The following is a 20,788-nucleotide window of genomic DNA, read 5'->3' on the forward strand; positions in this document are numbered from 1 at the left end:
ACCCGTCAGTCCCTTCTTTGTTGGCCTTGTTCCATCTTCTTCCCTTTCCCCACCCCTTCACAGCCTCCCTGTCCATGTCCATCTGTCCAGGATTCAGCATCCTCAATGGTAGCACTAGCTGTGCTGTAGGAGGAACCCTCTGGATGGGCACTGATGAGCTGAGAGGTCCTTCCCTCAAGACCCGTGTCCTAACTAGGACCCGCCAGTGGCACTGGCGTCCCCTCCTATGGGATGGCAGTGGTGAACATTTGCCTTCGAGGCGACCAGGTGGGATAGAGAGTTGGAGGCAGGCATGCTTCTCCAGGCATCTTTTTGAGGTCCCCTGGGATGAGGGTGGTGCATGCGGGTGCCGCTGTTGTGTTCTGTCCCTGCATAGGGCTACATGCCCTTGGGGGGCAGAAGCGTCTTTGCACGGTGAGGGGCACAGAAGGGAGCCAGTCCACTGCACATTGTTTGCTTATGGAGCAGTTACCCAGGCCCATGCTGGGCTCAGGGACATTCAGGTGATGCAGCCAGGGTGCAAAGGCTGGTGCCCTGAGCACACTTGGTCTGAATGTCCTGCAAACGAGGTACAGCCAGGGGAGGGGGGCCCGGCTAGAGCTGTCTGCTTCCTGGCTGTGGACCAAGGCCCCAGTGTGGAAGTGGCCTTTATTGAGATAGGGAACCGCTCATTCGGCCAGCTCTGGTGATGCTGGATGCTGGATCACAGGACTGTGCAACCCAACCCAGGGCTTTTTGGAGGCTCCAGGAGGTGGCCGAGCCCCTCTGCTCCTTGTTCATCCTAGAAGCTCAGAGCTCAGCCCCATGCCTTGTGTGCCTGCCCTACTATTCCTGAAAAACCATCTCTTTCCTGGGGCAACGGGCCCTGGCCGTGCAGCACTAACAGACCACTTTCAGGACGGCTGCTAGCTCCCAGCCTCTGGGGACCCTGGGTGCCCCGGAGCTCTTTCTGGTTACCATCAGAAGCATAGGTGACAGCATGCTCTCCCTGCCGTGGAGGGGAAAGCCCTCCCCACTTCCTCCTGTCTGAAGGGTGGGGCAGCTGCCCATCAGCCCATGCTGAGCAACCGGTGCTGAACATCCCCCAAGCGGTGCTGACCGCCAGGGCTACCTGGCTCTACCCACCCTCCGGCTGACCTTGGACAAGTCACTTGCCAGTTCTGTGCCTCTGTTTTCTTCTGTGTAAAGTGGGGCTGATGACTTCACCCCCTCCCAAGTGTGCTGCGTGGATTAAGTGGCTTTCAGCACCCGGCCTGCACTGACATCCACAGCTGCTCATACACAGTCTTCAGTTCTGCAGAAACATCGGCCGCTCTTAGGGTCGTCTTCATCTTCATCCTCATTGTGGACAGTGTAGAAAGACCCCGCTGGCTGCCATGGGGCAGGGAGCAGAGGGTATCAGGTGTTATTGTCCCAGTGGCAGAGGCCTGCATGGGCTAAGAAGCAGGGGAAGCAGAGATGGCCAGGTAGGAGGAGGCTGACTGTCCTGGGCAGGGAGGCGACTGGCCAGGCCCTGTGTCCCCCTGCACATGCTCAGCACCCCTCTTGGGCCAGACCTATTTGCCTAAACGCTGACCCAAAGCCCCAGAAACCTTGACCAGGACTGCAGTGGGCGTGGCAGTGTGGTCAGAACCAGCCTCAGGTCACACCCTCAAGTGCAGCCTTGATAGGGTTCGGGGAGGCCTCCCAGCCTCCCCAGGGCCCCCACCGGGACTCCTGCTGGCACCAAGCAACCCAGTGCCTCCTGGCCCGGGCTCAGAGTTGTGGGCAGGATCTGCTTCCTGCATGGAGGTGCCATCCCTGGTTCGAAGCTGCCCTGAGCCAGCTTACACAATGGCGAGCGCCCCGAGGAGCTCACTGGGCCCAGCCTGGAAGCTGGTGTTGCAGTGATGGTGTAACAGGAAGGGGGCTGCCAGGGGTGTGAGGGGGCCGAACTGTGGATGGTCAGTGTCCTCTGGGAGGTGAGGGCTGTTAGCGGAGACATCACAGGGTCCCTCGCTGCCCGTCACTGCACAAGCCCCTCCCAGGTGAGCCAGAGCCTGTGGCAGGGCTGTCCCTCTGAGACAGAGAGAGGAACATGCCCCACACTTGTCCCTGCCCCCATCCTCTCCCACAGTCTCTCCTGCCCACCTGTCCCTTGGCCTGTGTTCTTCCTTCCTCCCCCTGCCGCCTCCTTATCATTTTCGTGTGTGTGTGTGTGTGTGTGTGTTTCTTCTCCCATCCTCCTAAAGGTGCTGGTCCGGGAGGGTAGGAGCCAGTGCACCTGCACACCTCTGCTCCCTCAGGTGAGGCTCAGCCGGCTCCGCCCCTGGGGGCGCCCTCTGGTGGCGCCCACTGGCACTGGTGGACCAGGGTCCTGAGAACATTCCTGAGATATCTGAGTCCCCGCTCTGGGAGTGCGTGGGGTTGGGGCGTCCCTGTTCCTTCTGGGTCTCTTCCAGCTGCCAAGGGGCTGGTTGGCCTGCCCAGGTTCAGAACAATTCTGGATGTATTTCTACAAAGCGGCAGCCAGTCCCAAGGGCTGCCCTGGCCTCACCCACCGGGGAACGTCCTGGCCACCCTCTCCTTCAAGAACGTTTCTTGGGTGGGGTCAGCTCAGCAGGAAAGAAAGACTCATGCTTTTGAGTTCAGTTGGTGGAGATGAATGTTGCTGCCCTGTCCACGCGTCGTCCATTGCACGCATGAAAAACAGCGGCACCCACCTGGCCACACAGGCAGGGGCTGGACCCCAGCAGGACCCGGTGGGGCTCTGGGAAGCCTGTCTTTGGCCCAGTGGCCTCTGTTTTCCTGAAACTGGCATGGGAACTGAGATGCAGCTGCGTTCAGGGTTTCAGGTGGGTGAAATGGGCAGAGGGGGCCTTGGCTGCCCGGGGATGCTGCTGGTGTGGGGCCCGCAGAGGGGCTTCAAGTCAGTGCCAGGACTGCGGCTCCTGCTTGCCCTCCTGTGCCCCATTATCCTGACCCAGAAAGTGGGGGTGACTGGGCCCTGCTGGCAGAGTAGAGGTGAGGTGTGGAATTGGGAGCTCTCCCGGTGGCCCTGACTTTCTTTTTTTTTTTGAGACAGAGTCTCACTCTTGTCACCCAGGCTAGAGTGCAGTATCACGATCTTGACTCACTGAAACCTCCACCTCCCAGGTTCAAGCAATTCTCCTGCCTCAGCTTCCCAGGTAGCTGGGCTTATAGGCATGCTCCACCACGCCCAGCTAAGTTTTGTATTTTTAGTAGAGATGGGGTTTCGCCATGTTGGCCAGGCTGGTCTCTAACTTCTGATGTCAGGTGATCCAACTGCCTCAGCCTGCCAAAGTGCTGGGATTACAGGGGTGAGCCACCATGCCCGGCCTGACTTTCACCTGTGCCCAGGAGTTAGTCTGGCAGGGAGCTGGGGCCAGATGGAGGGGCAGCCAGTGTCCTGTGTCCATCCCTGAAGCAGTCATTGCAGCCAGCAAGGTGAGACATTGCAAGTAATCCTAAGTCCCCGTCATGCATCCTCAGAGATGCCGTCACCAGAATCACAGAGGCAGCGTGAAGCCCTCAGGCCCGAGACGCACAGGGCTTGGGTGCGGGCTGACTTTCACAGTCCTGGGAAGCCAGGCAGGGAGGCGATGTTGACCAGACAGGAGATGACACAGGGCCTGAACCTTCAACTTTAAAACAACTGTCAGCCCAGCCAACAACATTTAGTAACGTTTGACAGATGCTAAGGGCTTGGGACCTCCTGCATTTGCTGTGCTGCCCTCTGTGCCAGAGACCTGAGCTGACAGCTTTCTCTATTCCCCTACTGCCATCTTCTGCGTGAGCCGTAACCTGGGAGACACACCCACCTACCCACCTTGAGTAGGTCCCAAGGCCTGGGTGATTGTGCCTCTTGATACCTCCAACTCTCTCACAATTCTACGCGTCAGGGGCTCCCCTAGCTCCCCGGGGAGGGCCACAGGGGCCCCTCAGTGGGGCTCCCCACCTCCACCTTCTGTCTGCTCCAGTCCAGCCCTGAGGCTGCATCCAGGGTGAGCTGGTACTCGTTCACCGGCACCACTGTGCCATGTGGCATCCATTTCTCCCCGAATGTCCCTGCGGAGCCTTTCCTGTGCCCTTGCCCTTCTCTCTGCACCACCCAGCTGTCCCCTCTTGTAGCCTTTTGTGGGGAGGCCCTGTGGACTCTAACCCTGACCTCAAATCCTGGCTCTATTCTCTGTGCCGACCCCTCAGATGGGCAGAAATGCATCTGCTGACCTGTGCTTCTGCCCAGTTGACCGTCAGCTCCCTGAGGCCTGCATCCGTGTCTATCATTCACGGGGGTCTGCAGACCCACATGGCGATGGGCTCACAGCCCACCAGCAGAGTACTTGCTGGATGAATGAATGAATGTGTAACTGACTGGTGAATGAATGAATGGAGAAAGGTCAGTATGTCAGCCAGTTCCTGTTCACCCAGGCTGGCTGGGAAATGGCCCAACTCACTGATCCAAGTCACTCCACTGAGAAGATTACCAATTTTTTCATTTTAAGAATTCAGTGATTTGGCCCTTATACCAAAACAAGTTGGTTAGAATCCCTCCTGGCTGTTCTTGGCCGGAACGTAAGGAAAACATGGACAGTTTGGGGTGCAGGAACTTCAGACCAGTCCTCACTGTGCAGGCAGGACAGCAGGAGGGACCCCCAGTGTGGCCCGGGTGCCATGTCTCCTGAGTGGGGCAGCCCTTCTTCTCCCTGGGCTGCAGAGGCCTGGCTTCTGCTGCTGACTGTGGCTGCCGTGGGAAGAGTGGGACCTGGCAGGAGGATGTAGTTCATCAAATGAGACATCACAAGGATAAGATACCTTGTAGCAGGTGAAATCTTGTTCACTTCATTCCGTCACCAGACAGAGCAGGGAACCCCGAGCTAGGATGTGAGGACCAACTCTGTATTTCCATACCCAAGTCACCATTTATGGAGCCTCCATTTTCTCACCTGTAAAATGGGGACAAAGGTTTTCATTTTCTGCCTTTGTGGGACTTTTTGAGGTTCAAAGTAACAGTGAATAAGAAGACATGTGAGCATTTGGCTGGAACTGTACGTCACTGCCCAGTAATCACTGCCTGGAACCGTGTACACCACTCTGGTCTAGAAGAAATAAGGCTTTCCTGTTTTTAAATAAAGGTTTCCCAGGCTCTGGGGTTGATGGGTTAGGGAACTGATTCCTGCAAAGAGAATCAAGAAACAGAGCTTCAAGGTTAGAGCTGTGTTCACTTTGACTTGTCTGTCAAGTGACACACACTCTGGTGCCAGCTGGACCAGTGAGGTGAGACAGGCACTTTGTTACTGACTTTGCAGCTGCAGCAGGGCAGTGTGAAGGTGCTGATGTTTGCATAACACCTGGCAGAGTGCGTTATCACAGTTACTCCTGATCATCCCCTTTTTTGATGGGGAGGTTGAGGCTTTGAGAGGTAGCTGACTTGTCCAGTGATGGATAGTAATTGTTCAGCTGGGCTTCAGGCAAGATCTTTCTGAACTTTGGGTAGATGAGTGAATAGATGTTCAGAAAAATGATAAGATGGATGGGTGGATAGGTGGATGGATGATGGATGATGAATAGATGATGGATGGATGGATGGATGGATGGATGGATAATGGATGGATAGATGATGGATGAATGGATGGGTGGATGGATGGGTAGATGGATAGATAAATCAATGGTGGATGGATGGGTAGATAGATGTTGGATGAATGGATGGATGCATAGATGATGGATGGATGGATGGATGAGTGGATGGATGATGGATAGGTAGATGATGAATGGATGGATGGGTAGATGGATGGATGGGTGGATGGATGGGTAGATGGATGAATGGGTAGATGGATGGATGGGTAGATGGATGGATGGATGGATCGATGATGGATAGTGGGTGGATGAGTGGGTGGGTGAATGGATAGAAGAACAGGTATTTGGGCAGATGGAAGGAGGCCTGGATGGATAACGGAGAAGAGATGAGTGGACGGATTAACTCTGATGAAGTTAACTGACTTCTCAAGTAGGACAGGCTCAGTGTCCCCTGCCGGCTGCTGTTGAGGATGCACAGTGGGGCCGTAGGGTTCCTTGCAGGAGCTCTTTGGGTGTGGAAGTCCTGAGAAGATGTACTCCTCATTTGGTTCCTAAGTTCTGGACTTAAGCAGCTGCTGTATCAGCCACATAACAGTTGTGAACAGACCCTGCAAATCCTGATCTGTGGCTCACCCTCTGCCCTGCTCTGCGGCTCACCCTCTACCCTGCCCCAGCTACTGTCAGCCTTGTGCATTTGATTTTTCCTCTAGACTTTGACCCACCCTTTCCCCTCGGGAGGAAGCCCACATGCCTCACCTTGCTCCCGCTGGAGTCAACCTATCCGGGTGCTTGGGGACTGATCATGGGGCTGGGCTGACCTGACCTACAGCCACTCCACCTGCTGAAGAGCGTCCATGCAGCCCAGGGAATACTGGGGCCACCTGTGACCTCATCACTGGGACTAACCTTCAGTCCTGACGGGGCCTAATGCATCCAGCTCCTCCAATCGCCCATATCGCATCCCCAGCCAGGAGAGGGGGTTGAGATGATGTCAGCATAGCCCTGTGTTCTGGCTGCTGCCGGTCCAGCCTGGATAATGGTCAATGCAGAGACAGTGACTGCCCTCGGAGCTGCAGTGGGGCTGGGAACTGAGCTGCTCATCTGCATTTTCTCATTTATTCTCCCAGCAACCACAGGTGGTGGGGATTCGCCCCACCCCCACCCTCTACCACCTATTTTACAAATAAGAAAATTAAGGCTCAGAGAGGTAAAGTGACTCACTGAAGGTCACACAGCTGGGGCAGATCAGCCTGGGAGTGACGGGAGGTTCAGGCCATCCACAGGGCCCATGATGGCCACCGGCCTTGCTGGCTTCATCACTTGTGGCAGATGTAGGCAGGTGCATTAAGGGAGGTTCAAGGAGAGGAGGGATTCTGACCCTGGGGTGCTGTATTCTCCTGGAGTCCCCTTGGTTGCCGGGATTCTCCTCCCCGCATCCCTGCTGGCCTGGGAGCCAGAGATGAGACAGCCGTGAGAGGCTCAGTGCCTGCGGTACAGGCTCCCACCCCTCCCAGCTCTTGGTCCTGTGCCAGTCCAGCCCTGAGTCGGGCTGAGTTGAATGAATGTGTCTGAGTGCTGGTGCACGTGCAGAAGGCTGGGCAGGCTGGCAGGGAAGCCTCTCAGGTGGGGGCCTGGCCCAGCGCTGCTGTTGCATTTCTCAGCTCCCCTTGCAGAGCAGGAAGGGCCCCGTGTCCTTTCCCTCTGCTCCCTGGTGGCTCACTGAGCTATGCCTTTGGACAAGAGGAGGCCACCAAACCTGGCTTTTGCAGGAGTTCCTGCTCCAGGAACTCCTGGGGTGCTTGGGGATAGATGATGTCGATTGATAGGGAACAGTGGTCCTTTGGAATTCTCCTGGCTGTGCACATTGATGCGCTGCTGTGCCACACTGTGCCCGGTGGGCTCCATCTCGTGCCCAGGCTGTGACAGCTCAGACACCTGTGTCTCCAGGAGTCTGACTGCCACATTTGTGGCTGTGACTTGGGGGAGGAATGGCATCCCTAGGGACAGGGGACAGGGAAGTCCTAGCTGCCTGCAGCCTCCCCCATCTCTCAATGTCCTCAGAGCCCAGGTAAGCGTCCAAGACGCCCACCTGTTCCAGAAGAGGCCACTGTCCTGCCCTGTCTCTGCTCCCCATGGTTTCAGGACAAATCTGAGATTTGGAGTCAGGCAGACAGACTGAGTGTTCATGCCCAATCTGCTCCCTACAGAGTAATCGGAGTACATGGAGCCTTGGCTCCTCAAACACATTGACATGGTTAAGGTCCACATGGCCAGATCTCACTATCCTAATGCCAAGAGAAGGAGTAAGAAGCAGAACTAAATACAGCCCCGTTGCCCTTCTGTAACTTTATACAAGCACAGAGCAAACTATAAGGCAATTATCAGGGACACATGAGTCGGGTGATTACAGTAGTGAAGGCACATGATGAGGGGGAGGCTTATGTTAAATGCCAAAAGAGGGTAGTCACATCCGCTTCTAGAACTTTCCCTGCAAGCCTGTTTTGCGTGGGTCCCTGTGTGCATGGGCCTTTCCTCCCTGTCCTCATAGAAAGACTGATGCTGCCTCCATCGCCTCAGAGGCCACAGCACCTAAAGTTTGGGAGGGGAACCATGGCCAGAGACCACTCGCTTCCCTGCAGCCAGGCGCCCTGTTGGAGGGTGCCAGCCGCAGGTGGATGCTTTCCCTGTCTTTCTGAGCATGTGCCCGGGAGGGCTGTCCTGAATTTCTGGCCAGCTTCCTCCGTGTAGATGCGTTTGTTTCTAAGGACGCCCATCCTGGCCACTGTGTAGGTGCATCTCAGAGTACTTTGTGTTGCGTGTCCTGTCGCTGTGCCCTGTTAAGGTGTGTCTTACTGTTGGGTGTAGAAGTCAGGTTGAAAACATAGCTCTGTGCAAAATCAATGACATACAGCAAGAACGGATATGAGTTCCTCTAGTGTGTTTCACTGGGGCTGCTGGGAACTGCTCTGGGAGAACCGAGGTCATGACCCATTTTGATGGAAGGTCCTGGGTGCTTCCTCGTCCAGTGTGACTGACGCTCACAGTGAGGTGGGTGAAATGTCGGACACCCATGGCCTTCCTGGATCTCTGTCTCCACCTGAGTCGCTTTGGGGTTTGTTTGTTTTTGTTTTTTTGAGACAGGATCTCACTCTGTCACCCAGGCTGGAGTGCGGTGGCGCAATCATGGCTTACTGCAGCCGCGACCTCCTGGCCACAAGCAATCCTCCGACCTGAGCCTCCTGAGTAGCGAGGCCTCCTGAGTAGCGAGAACCACAAATGCACAGCACCATGCCTGGCCAATTTTGGGGGTTTTTTTTGTTTGTTTTTTTGTTTTGATTTTGTTTTTGTTTTGTTTTTGTTTTGTTTTGTTTTGTAGAAATGGGGTTTCATCATGTTGCCCAGGCTAGTCTTTTTTAAAATAGTGGCAAAATAGGCCAGGTGCAGTGGCTCACACCTGTAACTTCAGCACTTTGGGAGGCCGAGGCAGGCGAATCATTTGAGGCCAGAACTTTGAGACCATCCTGGTGAACATGGTGAAACCCCATCTCTACTAAAAATACAAAAATTAGCCAGGCGTGGTGGCGGGCACCTGTAGTCCCAGGTACTCAGGAGGCTGAGGCAGGAGAATCGCTTGAACCTGGGAGGCAGAGGTTGCAGTGAGCCGAAATCATGCCACTGCAGTCCCGCGTGGGTAACAGTGAGACTTTGTCTCAAATAAATTTAAAAAATGAAGTAAAATAGTGGAGAAATATGTGTAACATCAAATTTATCACCTTAGAACCATTTTGAAGTGCACAGTTCAGTGGCATTCAGTGGAATACATTCGAGTGCTGTGCAACCATCACCACCGTCCATCTCCAGAACCTTCTCATCTTGTGAAACCAAAACTCTGTCCGCATTGAACCCTCACTCCCCATTCTCTCCACCAGCCCCCGGCACCCACCATTCTCCTTTCTGTGTCTATGAATCTGACAGTTCTCGGGCCCTCGCATGGCTGGGATCACACAGTCTGTGTTCTTTTGTGTCTGGTGTATCTCACTGAGCAGTGTCCCCAGGGTTCACCCACAGTGTAGCCTGTGTCAGAGTTTACTTTTTTTTTTTTTTTTTTTTTTTTTGGAGACAGAGTCTCACTCTGTCACCCAGGCTGGAGTGCAATGGTGCGATCTCGGCTCACCGCAACCTCCACCTCCCAGGTTTAAGCAATTCTCCTGCCTCAGCCTCTCCAGTAGCCAGGATTACAGGTGCTCACTGCCACACCCTGCTATTTTTTGAATTTTTAGTATAGATGAGGTTTCACCATGTTGGCCATGCTGGTCCCAAACTCGTGATCTCAGGTGGTCCGCCCACCTCAGCCTCCCAAAGTGCTGGGATTACAGATGTGATCCCACCACGCCTGGCCCAGAGTTTAATTCCTGATGGAGGCTAACCAGCGTTCCATTGTATGTTTGGACCACCCTGTGTCTCTCTATTCTGTGGAGGGACCCTTGGGCTGCTGTGAACGGTGCCACTGTGAACACAGGTGTGTAGATGTCTCCCCAAGTGGCTGCTTTCTGTCTGTGTGGGGCAGACCCACGAGTGGGATTGTTGGATCTGCCTCAGCCTCTGACCACAGTGCTGTCCCGGCCCGTTCCCATCTTCCTGTCTGGCATCAGGAGTTCTGATGCAGTCAGCCGAGGCGCAACATGCGTTAAATGGCTTGGTTGTGGTTTGTGGCCTGTGGCTTGTGACCTTGTGACTCTGCTCTCTCTCTCTGTCCCTCTCGCCTGGTCCAGGTCTCCTTTTGCTCCTGGTGCCAACAAGGACTCACTCTCGGCTTTCGAGTACCCGGGGCCCAAGCGGAAGCTCTACAGTGCTGTACCTGGGAGGCTCTTCGTCGCCGTCAAGCCATACCAACCCCAAGTGGACGGCGAGATCCCCCTTCACCGTGGCGACAGGGTCAAAGGTCAGTGTCTGCTGGTTGTCCTCCACTCCTGGAATGAGATCAGGCTGGGGCCCTTCACCCGGCCTGCTGTGGGGACGATGTCCAAGGCTGTGCTTCTCCATGGAAAATACGGGCCCCTGGAAGGGCAGGAATGGGGAACAGAGTGATGTTCCCAGACCCTTTCCCTCACTCTCCAGGGAGCTGCTGCAGCATCCCCAGTGCTGGGTCTCAGGGATCGAAGGGGACACGTCCATTGGGAATGAGATTCCCCTTGAGAAGGGCAGTGGGGGAGCCAGATGAGGGTATCGAAGAGCAGAGCTCCTTTCCATCCCCTAAGCCTGAAGTGTCGGGGTGGGCCCTGGCATGGGTTGGCTTTGGGGTCTCCAGGTAGATGGTCTGGTGTGACCTGAGGCCCGGGGCCTGCAGTGTTCAAAGGAAGGAATTCTACCAGGTTGGAAAGAAAGATTCTCAAAGCAGAATCCTGGGAACCAGCTTTGAGAAGCCTCTGGGGGGCCATTGTCAACACCAGGTCAAGAAGGGGTTAGACATTGTTCCTGGGGTACTGGGGAGCCAGTGATGGTTTCTGCCCAGGGGGAAATCAGGTGTGTGAGGCACTGCAGGAAGATAAAAGTAGGGTTGGAGGGAAGTTGGCAGTGGTGGCATCTGAGGCACATAGCAGAAGCAACATGGCAGGTGTGGGCTGCAGAAGTTGTGTGGGGTGGTAGGAACTCACTGGGTGGAGCAAGAAAGGCCTAGCACATGTGGCCAGCACGCCCGGGCCCTGCCATTGGAGGGCAGCATGCCGGGCCCTGCCATTGGACGGCCGTGCCATTGGAGGGCAGGTTGCCATTGGAGTGGCATGGGTGGAAGGTGTGGCCCTTAGAGGGCAGTAGGCTGCCCGGTTCAAATCCCGCCTTCCCCAGCTGGCTGCCGCCTGGCCCTCAGCAGGTAATTGACTCAGTTCCTTTCTCTGCGCGGCACACCATCAGGTCAGCTTGACTTGGGTTACTGCAACATTCTAATGATGGCAGAGCCCCGCCCTCTTGCCTGATGGCCGGTGTTTCTGCTGCACACATATTTCATCATTTAATAGCATCAAACAAATCCCTGGAGCTCTATTCATTTTTTTCAGTCATTTTTCTTTACATTGGATCATTTCTATTGGTTATTGTTTAAGTTCACTTACCCTTTCCTTTGAAATGTCCCTGTAGCTGTTAAGTCCGTCTTTTGAGTTTTATAATTTCAGAAATTATGTTTGCTAGCTTTTCCGTGTGTCTATTTTTATTGTTGCCTTTTATTTGTCAAGACCTCCTATTACCCTGTTGAGATTTTTTTTGTTCATTAAAAACTTAGTTTTTTGTTTTGTTTTTACAACATTGTAGGTTGATGTAATTGCCACTTTAAAATCCCTCACACTTACCCCATCAACTTGGCTGTCTCTCCGAGGACTAGTGCTGAGAGCCACCTTCCCTCCTCCCCACTGAGGCCAGCCCTGAGATGTCGGGTGACAAAGAAGTTAAGACCCCGCAGTCGGGGAGCAAGAGGGGCCATCTTTGCAGGGATCAGGGCCAATGCTGGCCTTGTTAGCAACCCTGTTCTAGGAAGTGGGAGCCGAAGTTGCTAGTTAAAGAATGTTTTCTGACCAGTCTGCACACTCAGGTCCACCCCCTAGGCCCAAGTGGGAGCCAAGGAGGCTCACTGTCCCTCCAGAGCAGGAAGGGACACACGGTCCTCCTGTCCAGGCCTGTCCCCATTGTAAAGAGGAGAAGCCTGGGGTTCAGGGGTTGGAGGGTGGGAGCTGCTCCTCTGTGAGTCCTGCTTGGAGCTCACTGATGCCCGGGGAGAAGGCTGGGGTGCGGCTGGCAGTTCCTGTAGCGCAGCCAGGATAGTCCTGGACTTCCAAAGGGGCAGAGAGGCCTGTGAAGATGAACCTGGAGCCTGGGGCTGGGCATCTGTGTACTCACTCAGGCATACTGACCCGTGCTCTGAGAGGGGCAGAGCTGCAGACAGGCTTCCATGCTGTGAACTTGGCATGTGTCACCCGTCCCTTAGACATAGAGCAGAGGCCTGTGGGAGTGGGCACTGAACAGCTGAGAGTCCCTTAGAGGGGACCCTGAGTAGCAGCATGGATGAGCAGGAGCTCAAGGGAGAGGGGGAGCCGGTGATGAGCCCCATCAGTGGGCCTGAGTCTCCCACAGGCCAGCAGTGGTAGGCAGACTTGGGGACCCAGGACTTGCAGGGATCGTGGGACATGGCAGGCGAATCCACATCTCACACCTTAATTCCCAGAAGCTCTGGGGGGGCCTTCCCCTGTCCAACTCCCTGGGTTTGATAGAATGATCCAACAAAGGAAAGAAGGGAGGTCACGTGACTCCTATCCAGGCCCCAGGACTGGGCCTCCTTGGCCTCTCTGCCCCTCCCCAGCACACTGGAACCCAGCAGCACCTCCTCAAACATGACCGGACTGGAACCCGCCCCTCGCAGGAGTGTGGGGCGTGCAGGGAGCTGTGCCTGTCTCCCAGGGAGAACAGAAATGACAGAGCTCGGTTCCAAAACTCACACTTCAAAGGATCGATGGCAAAGGACTGCTGTTCTGAAAAGAGATTCGAGTGGGCCGCGCAGGCCATTTGCACACAATTGGCACGGAGCCCCTTCCTGCTGCCACTGGCGCAGCTCTTCCTTCCTGCCGAGCTGTTGGTGCCTCCTCCCCATCGTGGGGTGGCCCGTGCATCCTTGCTGCCTGCATGGCAGTGCTTAGAGGCGGGCGGGTCGAGCCGATCCACTGCCTGCAGAGCCAAGGCCCTTTGGAGGAATTCTGTCCCCTTGATATCAACGGAACAACCATTGTGGGCAGGAAACCCAGCTGCCTGGCTGGCAGGGGCAGGTCTGGGAGGGTTTCCAGAGAAACCAAACTCATTTTTTGCAGTGGAAGTCGGGCCTAGGCAGCAGGCAGGCAGGGTGGCTGTGACGGGCCCCGGGGTGGCCCTGGGGTCCTGCTGATAACACTGCTGCTGCTGGCTCTTTCAGAAGGTTCATTTACATCTCCTCTGCTCAGTCCCATTTGGGAAGGGGTCGACGTTCCCAGTAGACAGTTGGATACCATGTACCTGGGAAAACATACCCCAACATTTTTCTCCTAAAATAAGGGGTGCCCAAAAATAGGTGTGTACATGTTCTGATTCCCCCACTGACCCTCCTTTTTTTTTTTTTTTTTTTTTAATTCAAGGGCTCTTCTTTGTCCTTCACTGTGCCTGGCACATTCTTCCCTCCACCCCCGATAGTTCTTTATGCAAGATCCAGCATCAGGCTCCTGAGCCAGAGGCTCCTGTCCAAGCTGTATACCTGAGTGCAGTTTCTCAGCCTCTCTTCCCAAAGTCCCTGCATCTGAGACATGAGGGGAGTTTGTTAAATGTGCAGATCTCCTGGCCATCCATCCCTACATCTGCAGAATTGTGTCTCCAAGGACACAGCCTGGGAATCTGAATAGTTAACAAGCTCCTCAGGTGATTTTGCAGCATTCCTGACTGTGACGGATTGTAGACCCTCTGCAGGCAGGACTATGTTTTCTTCTTGTTTGTTTCCCAAGCATGTGACACAGTGCTTGGAATGGGATAGATGATGGATGGATGAAATGGCTGGATGGCTGGGTGGGTAGGTGGATGGATGGGCAGGCGTGCAGGCAGATGAACAGATGGATGGACGGATGGATGGAGAGGTAGATGGATGGGCAGATGGGTGGGTGGATAGGCAGATGAATTGACGAATGGGTGGACAGGCAGATGGATGGATGGATGGATGGATGGATGGATGGATGGGTAGATGGATAGATGGATGGGTGGATGGGTAGATGGTAGATGGGAAGATGGATGAATGGGTGGGTGGATGGATGGATGGATGGATGGGTAGATGGATGGATGGGAAGATGGGAAGATGGGAAGATGGATGGATGGATGGAAGGAATGGTAGATGGGAAGATGGATGAATGGGCAGGTGGGTGGATGGATGGATGGATTCATGGATGGATGGATGGATGGATGGATGGGTAGATGGATGGATGGGAAGATGGGAAGATGGGAAGATGGATGGATGGATGGAAGGAATGGTAGATGGGAAGATGGATGAATGGGCAGGTGGGTGGATGGATGGATGGATTCATGGATGGATGGATGGATGGATGGATAGATGGATGGATGGGTGGATGGGCAGATGTGAAGATGGATGAATGAGTAGATGGATAGATGGATGGATGGGCCGATGGATAGATGGGTGGATGGATAGATGGGAAGACAGATGAATGGGTAGATGGGTGGGTGGATGGATGGATGGATAGATGGATGGATGGTTGGATGGGAAGGTGGATGAATGGGAAGATGGATGGATGGGTAGATGGATGGATGGGTGGGTGGGTAGATGGGAAGTTAGATGAATGGGTAGATGGATGAATGGATGGATGGATGGATGGGTAGATGGATGGGTGGATGGGTAGGTAGATGGGAAGATAGATGAATGGGTAAATGGATGGATGGATGGGTAGATGGATGGATGGGTGGGTGGGTAGATGGGAAGTTAGATGAATGGATGGATGGATGGATGGGTAGATGGATGGGGGGATGGGTAGGTAGATGGGAAGATAGATGAATGGGTAAATGGATGGATGGATGGGTAGATGGATGGATGGGTAGATGGATGGATGGGTGGGTGGGTAGATGGGAAGTTGGATGAATGGGTAGATGGATGGATGGGTGGATGGGTAAATGGGAAGATGAATGAATCGGTGGGTAGGTGGGTGGGTGGGTGGATGGATGGATGGTTAGGTAAATGGATGGAAGGGTAGATGGATGGATGGGTAGGTTGGAAGATGGATGGATAGATGGATGGATACGTGGTTGAGTTTGATAGGTGGGTGAATGAGTGGATAGATGGGTAGTTGGATAGGTGGTAAGTGAGTGAGTGCATGGCAGCATGAAAGAATGACAGAGTTTTCTAAATAGCAGTGTGTGTTTTGTCCCACGCTGTCACCACCATGCTTCTATCCTGCTTTTCCTCTGCTCAGACAGCAGCTATCCCTGTGTCTTCCCATCAGCTCCTCCTTCAGGATTCAGCTGCCATGTCCCTTCCTCTGGGAGTGTCCCCACCCCCACCTGCCATGCTTCCTCTCTACTTTTTGGCCACACAGGCCTCTGATGCAGCACGTAGCACAGTATAGCATGGTCATTTTAGGGGTTCATTTATTTAACAGACACACAATGAAACTCTGAGGGTTCCTGGCCATGGGTGAGGCCTAGGGAAGCAGTGATGATTGACCCTGCTTGCTGCAAGCCCCCATTCTGGCAAGCAAAAAACTAAGCCCACGACATAGCATTGCCAATGCTGGGGGGCGGGGGCACAGGGGGCGCCAGCGTTTTTGCTCTGTGACATTAGGTGGGTGGACAGTGAGGCCATCCTCCTCTTCTGAAGCTCCTCCAGGTGTCTGCCCCAAATCTTGCACCATCTTTGTGACCCCAGAGCTCAGCACAGTCCTTGGCCCAAGTAAGTCCTGTGTCAATTTAAGCAGAAGGATATGCGGATTCAAGAACACCATGCATGGCTTGAAATTGAAGATGGCCCAGAGGTACATTAGAAACCAGCATGTTGGGTACAGAACAGGAGAAACACTGGGTCTCAGCTCCTCCCTTGTCCACAGTGACCTGGTGGGTTTCTGTACCCAGGCTGGGGTCGAGAGGAAGAAGGTGGAGCATAGCAGTGGGGTCAGATCCACCCCTGCCCCAGCTCATCCAGTACAGGGAATCACTGCTGCTTTCCAGTTTGCAAGAGAGCTGCCGAGGCAGGGAGCGGCCCACTGTGGTGGCCGTGGTGAGGACAGCAAGGCTGGCCCTTCTCCAACCAGCTTATCCCCACTGTGGCCTCAGGGAACATGTGGGGCCCATAGAGAGATCCGCAGTTGGTTCTCATAGGTGCCTTAAAGCATTGTCTGTGTTGGAGCAGACATGGTGTTGAGGATGGACCTTCTTTCTAGCCAGATTTCCCAGGGCCCCCAGCCGTGCCGTAAGTGCCCCTCCCCCTGTCCTGATGCCCTGGGTGCAGTGCCATCACCTGCTCTCTACGCACCATTCAAAGCGCTGCCTCTTCCTGCAGGGCTTGCCCCGAGTCTCGCTGCACCCCCTCCTTGCTTCCGTAGTCTTCCTCCTGCCCCTTGGTTTGGCTGGGACGATTCTCATCTGATTCTCTGTGGTAGAGTCAGTCCTATCACTCCATGGCTCCCCTGCAAGTCTGGGGGACCAGGACAGGGTCCTTGACAATTTTTCCAGCCAGAGCACCGAAGGGCGAGGCAGGGCTCCAGAATTCAACATTCTCCTGGTTGCCTGGTCAGAATTCACTCTCAGAATTCACCCTAGTGGACTCCAGACTTCAACGTTCACCTGGTTGCCTGGTCAGAATTCACTCTCAGAATTCACCCTAGTGGACTCCAGACTTCAACGTTCACCTGGTTGCCTGGTCAGAATTCACTCTCAGAATTCACCCTAGTGTTCCGCATGGAGAAGGTGGGGCCACAGAGAGCGCAGGAGTCCCCAGGGTCCCTCAGCATCCCAGTGATGGGGCCAAGTCTCTCGCCTCCCAGCCCAGTGCTCGCTCTTGTACCGCTGGGTAGATGGGGACTTCCTCTTCTCCTCCACCTCTTCTTACCCGGGGTGTGGAGTCTTTACTTTTGAATGAATTGCATCAGCAAACAATGGGGTAGCCAAGCCCAGCCCCTTCCTCACCATATGAGGAACACCTATTCCTACCTGGATGCAGATGTTCTGTCAGGGAGGCACTCAAGGCACAAACCCCTCTCTTGCTCCCCATTCTCTGAAGAGGACCAGCAGGTACCATTTGCACAACCAGAAACCCAGAAGGGGCCCCCTCCTCCATTCCCCTGCACCCTCGGCACAGGTCCTGCTGTTTTTACGCCCCTGACACAAAGGCTCCCCGTGGTGGGGGGACCCCTTGCAGCACGTCACCCCTGCCTCCTTGTACAAGCCCGTTGGAAACAGCCTTTCGTATTTTCGGTTGGTCTTGTAATAACAATAACACATCCTGAAGTGCATACTTGATAGAGATTAAATATGGAACTAAAAGGCGTGATTCTCCCAGAGAGGGGAGTTTGGAAGGAAAGTCAGGCAGGAGTGTTGAGTCCTCATTCCACACTGGGCTCATGTGCCTCTGATTCACGCATAGAAACACTTATGAGCTAGATAGTATTGTCATGCTCTGATAAATGAGGAAACTGAGGCACAGAGAGACCGAGTTTTCCCAAGCATCACATAGCTAACATAGGGCAGAGCTTCCATGGAAGAAGATACCAGTCTCTACGTATGCAGTTCCCTTCTCCCCAGGCCCATATAAAACAGCAGAATGACCTCATAGCTGTGAAGGAAGGAGAGTGTGGGTATCTGTAGGCATTGACTCCTGGTGGCGCAGCAGCAAGTCCTTGGCCTCCCTTTGCAGCCCGGGGTACTGCTCTGAGATGACCCTCTCAGGTCCAGGGTTCTGCTGGGAAACTGTGGGGCACATCCCGGTCAGCTGGGCTGAGAGGAGCCCACGGGCCCTGCATCGAGTTTTGAAGGAGATGCTTCAGGCAGTGATGATTGTCCTGGTCACCTGAGATGTGGCTGATCTGTTTCAGTTAGGTCATTTCTTCAGGTTATTAGGAACTTATAAAGTGGGGTTTTCAGTTCCATTAACCTTCAAAAATCGTGGGCTGAGTGGTTGTCTGTCTGGCCTTTGAGATTCAAATGAGGGCTAGAGGAAAACACTTCTGGGGCCATGATTCCTCTTTCAGCAGGGCTGGTGCCTTTGGATCCTGAGTAATTTAAAAGAAGGTAAAGATGTGGAGAAATCAGCTTGTTTTCCTCCTTGCCTAGACACATTAGGAGGGAGTAAAGGCGTTGAGGGCATCCCTGGCCCAGCACCAAAGTCCTAAGTAAGATACAGACCAGCGCAGTGGCTCACGCCAGTAATCCCAAACACTTTGGGAGGCGGAGGCAGGTGATTGCTTGAGCTTAGGGTTTTGAAACCAGCCTGGGCAACGTAGTGAGACCCTGTCTCTAAAAGAGTGGTAATAATAATAATTAATGAGGTGTAGTGGTACACGTCTGTCATCCCAGCTACTCAGGAGGCTGAGGTGGGAGGATCGCTTAAGCCTGGGAGTCAAGGCTGCAGTGAGCTGTGATGGCACCACTGCACTTCAGCCTGGGTGACAAAGCCTCTAAAAAAACAAACAAGCAAAAAAACCTAAAATATAAAGATTTTCCTTCCTCACTTTGCAACTGCAAGCTTTGCAAGCTTTATGACAGAAATAGTTATCACAATGGGGCCATGGGGACCGGTGGGGTCCTCGTGATCTTGCCCCCACCCCATGGTGTCCTTGGGGTTATGTCCCTCACCCATGCTCAGCAGTTGAGTTTGAAAACAAACATGCTTTATTCTTCCAGCGGATGTTCATTGAGGGCCTACTGTGTACCCAGTACGTGGCCCGAGGAGGGATGCCTGTGTCTGGACTCAGCAACTTCCACCCTGTAGGCTGGGGCGGCCGTGTCTGTCCAGTGATGTACGTGGTCCCCAGGACAAGGTCACTGTGTGGCCACCATCCCTTCTCTCCTGGGGAATTGGCTTCTTTCAGCCACAAGTCAGAAAGAAACCTGCAGTCCTTGCCAGCAACCACATAATGAATAGGTTCCCGATTAATAAGCCAGCACGCCGGTGGGCCGGACCTCCAAGGGGCTGGTGCTGACTGTGTGAGATTTTTAGTGCAGTTCCTTCCATTTTAATTGAAGATAATTCCACATCCACACCATTGTCAGACGATTTGTGAGCTGCTCGCCCGTCCTCTGCTGTGATTTCTTTTTCTTTCTTTTTTTTTCTTTTTTGAGATGGAGTCTCACTCTGTCACCCAGGTGTGAGTGCAGTGGTGCGATCTCAGCTCACTGCAACTTTCATCTTCTGGGTTCAAGTGATTCTTCTGCCTCAGCGTCCCGAGTGAGTAGCTGAGATTACAGGCGTGTGCCACCATGCCCAGCTAATTTTTGTATTTTTAGTAGAGACAGGCTTGTCTTGAACTCCTGACCTCAGAGGGTCCACTCCCCTCGGCCCCGCAAAGTGCTGGGATTACAGGCATGAGCCAACGTGCCCAGACCTCTGCTGTGATTTCTCCTTCCTCACGCTTGTTTAAAAGATCCAGACAGAGCCAGGCAGGTGGATTTTCTTTCCTCCAGGCCTTCTGCCTCCGGTTCTTGCCCAGCTTAGGAGGGGAAGGTATGACCTCATCATTTCCTCCCTGCTTTGTGGCGGTGCCCCCCGACTCCACTTTTATATCTGAAATCATTGATGGTAAGGACAGCCAAGCACCACTGTCTCGTCTCATGTGCAACACTGAGAGGTGCTACAGGGCCGCCGTGCGCATCCATTCGTATGACGTGGTGTCAGATATGTAAAGATGCAAACATGTCAGCGCTTCATTCCTGTCTCATCAGCTAAGGGGCAGAGGACGCCTGTGATCTGCAGTGGCGATGCCCCGATGTCTCTTAGCACTGTCAGCGGCTGAAGGAAGTGCAGTCACACCAGAGCCACTTGCTCTGCAGGCCTGGCCAAGGGTGCGCTGATTCTCCTGCCTCTGCCCAGCCCCCGTCGTCCTGTTCACCCTCAGGCCCTCCACGTCCCCCCTGCTAACGCCTCATCCTTTTTGTCGTCTCTAGTTCTGAGCATCGGCGAAGGGGGCTTCTGGGAAGGCAGCGCCCGCGGCCACATCGGATGGTTTCCGGCGGAGTGCGTGGAGGAGGTCCAGTGTAAGCCCAGGGACAGCCAGGCAGGTAAGGCAGGCGCTCGTGGCCACCCATCCTCCATCCCGTGGGCCTATCTCAGGCCCGTGGTCGGTGTTGTCCATGGCAAGATTTGGCTGTTGTGTCGTAGAGGGAGGCTGAGTTGCAAATTCAGGACTTTCTAGATCTTTGGAAACAGGTTGGTTGCTTTCATTCCTCTGGGCTTCATCCAAACCAGAAATTCCTTACAAGATGGTGTGGAAGCTTTTAGTTAAAAGGCTGCTCAGTACACGTCCCAGAAAACCTGGACCGTATGTTCTAGCCGTCAGAGAAAGACTTTTGGGGGTTGATTAGATTTCTTTTTCAATCTCTTCTATCGATGGCATAAAACAGGCAGCTTCCCATGTGCAGGCGAGATGCTCCCGTGCCGCCCTGAGAACACATAGCAAACGCCTCCGTAAAAACTGCTCGAAAGAGTTCAGTGTTCCGACGG

The 20,788-nt window shown here is 54.1% G+C and overlaps 1 protein-coding gene across 4 annotated transcripts in view; it reads left to right on the forward strand.

Annotated features, from left to right (window-relative positions):
• The window catches only part of SHANK2 (SH3 and multiple ankyrin repeat domains 2), a 694,542-nt gene that overhangs the window by 341,234 nt on the left and 332,520 nt on the right, over positions 1-20,788 (forward strand). For all 4 annotated transcript variants that reach the window (XM_054524157.1, XM_054524158.1, XM_054524159.1 and 1 more), the window contains 2 exons: positions 10,350-10,519; positions 20,233-20,346. In XM_054524157.1, coding sequence (XP_054380132.1) covers positions 10,350-10,519; positions 20,233-20,346 — 284 coding nt within the window. The remainder of the gene's footprint in view (positions 1-10,349; positions 10,520-20,232; positions 20,347-20,788) is intronic.

This window comes from Pongo abelii, chromosome 9 (assembly GCF_028885655.2).
Source record: "Pongo abelii isolate AG06213 chromosome 9, NHGRI_mPonAbe1-v2.0_pri, whole genome shotgun sequence".
NCBI lineage: Eukaryota > Metazoa > Chordata > Mammalia > Primates > Hominidae > Pongo > Pongo abelii.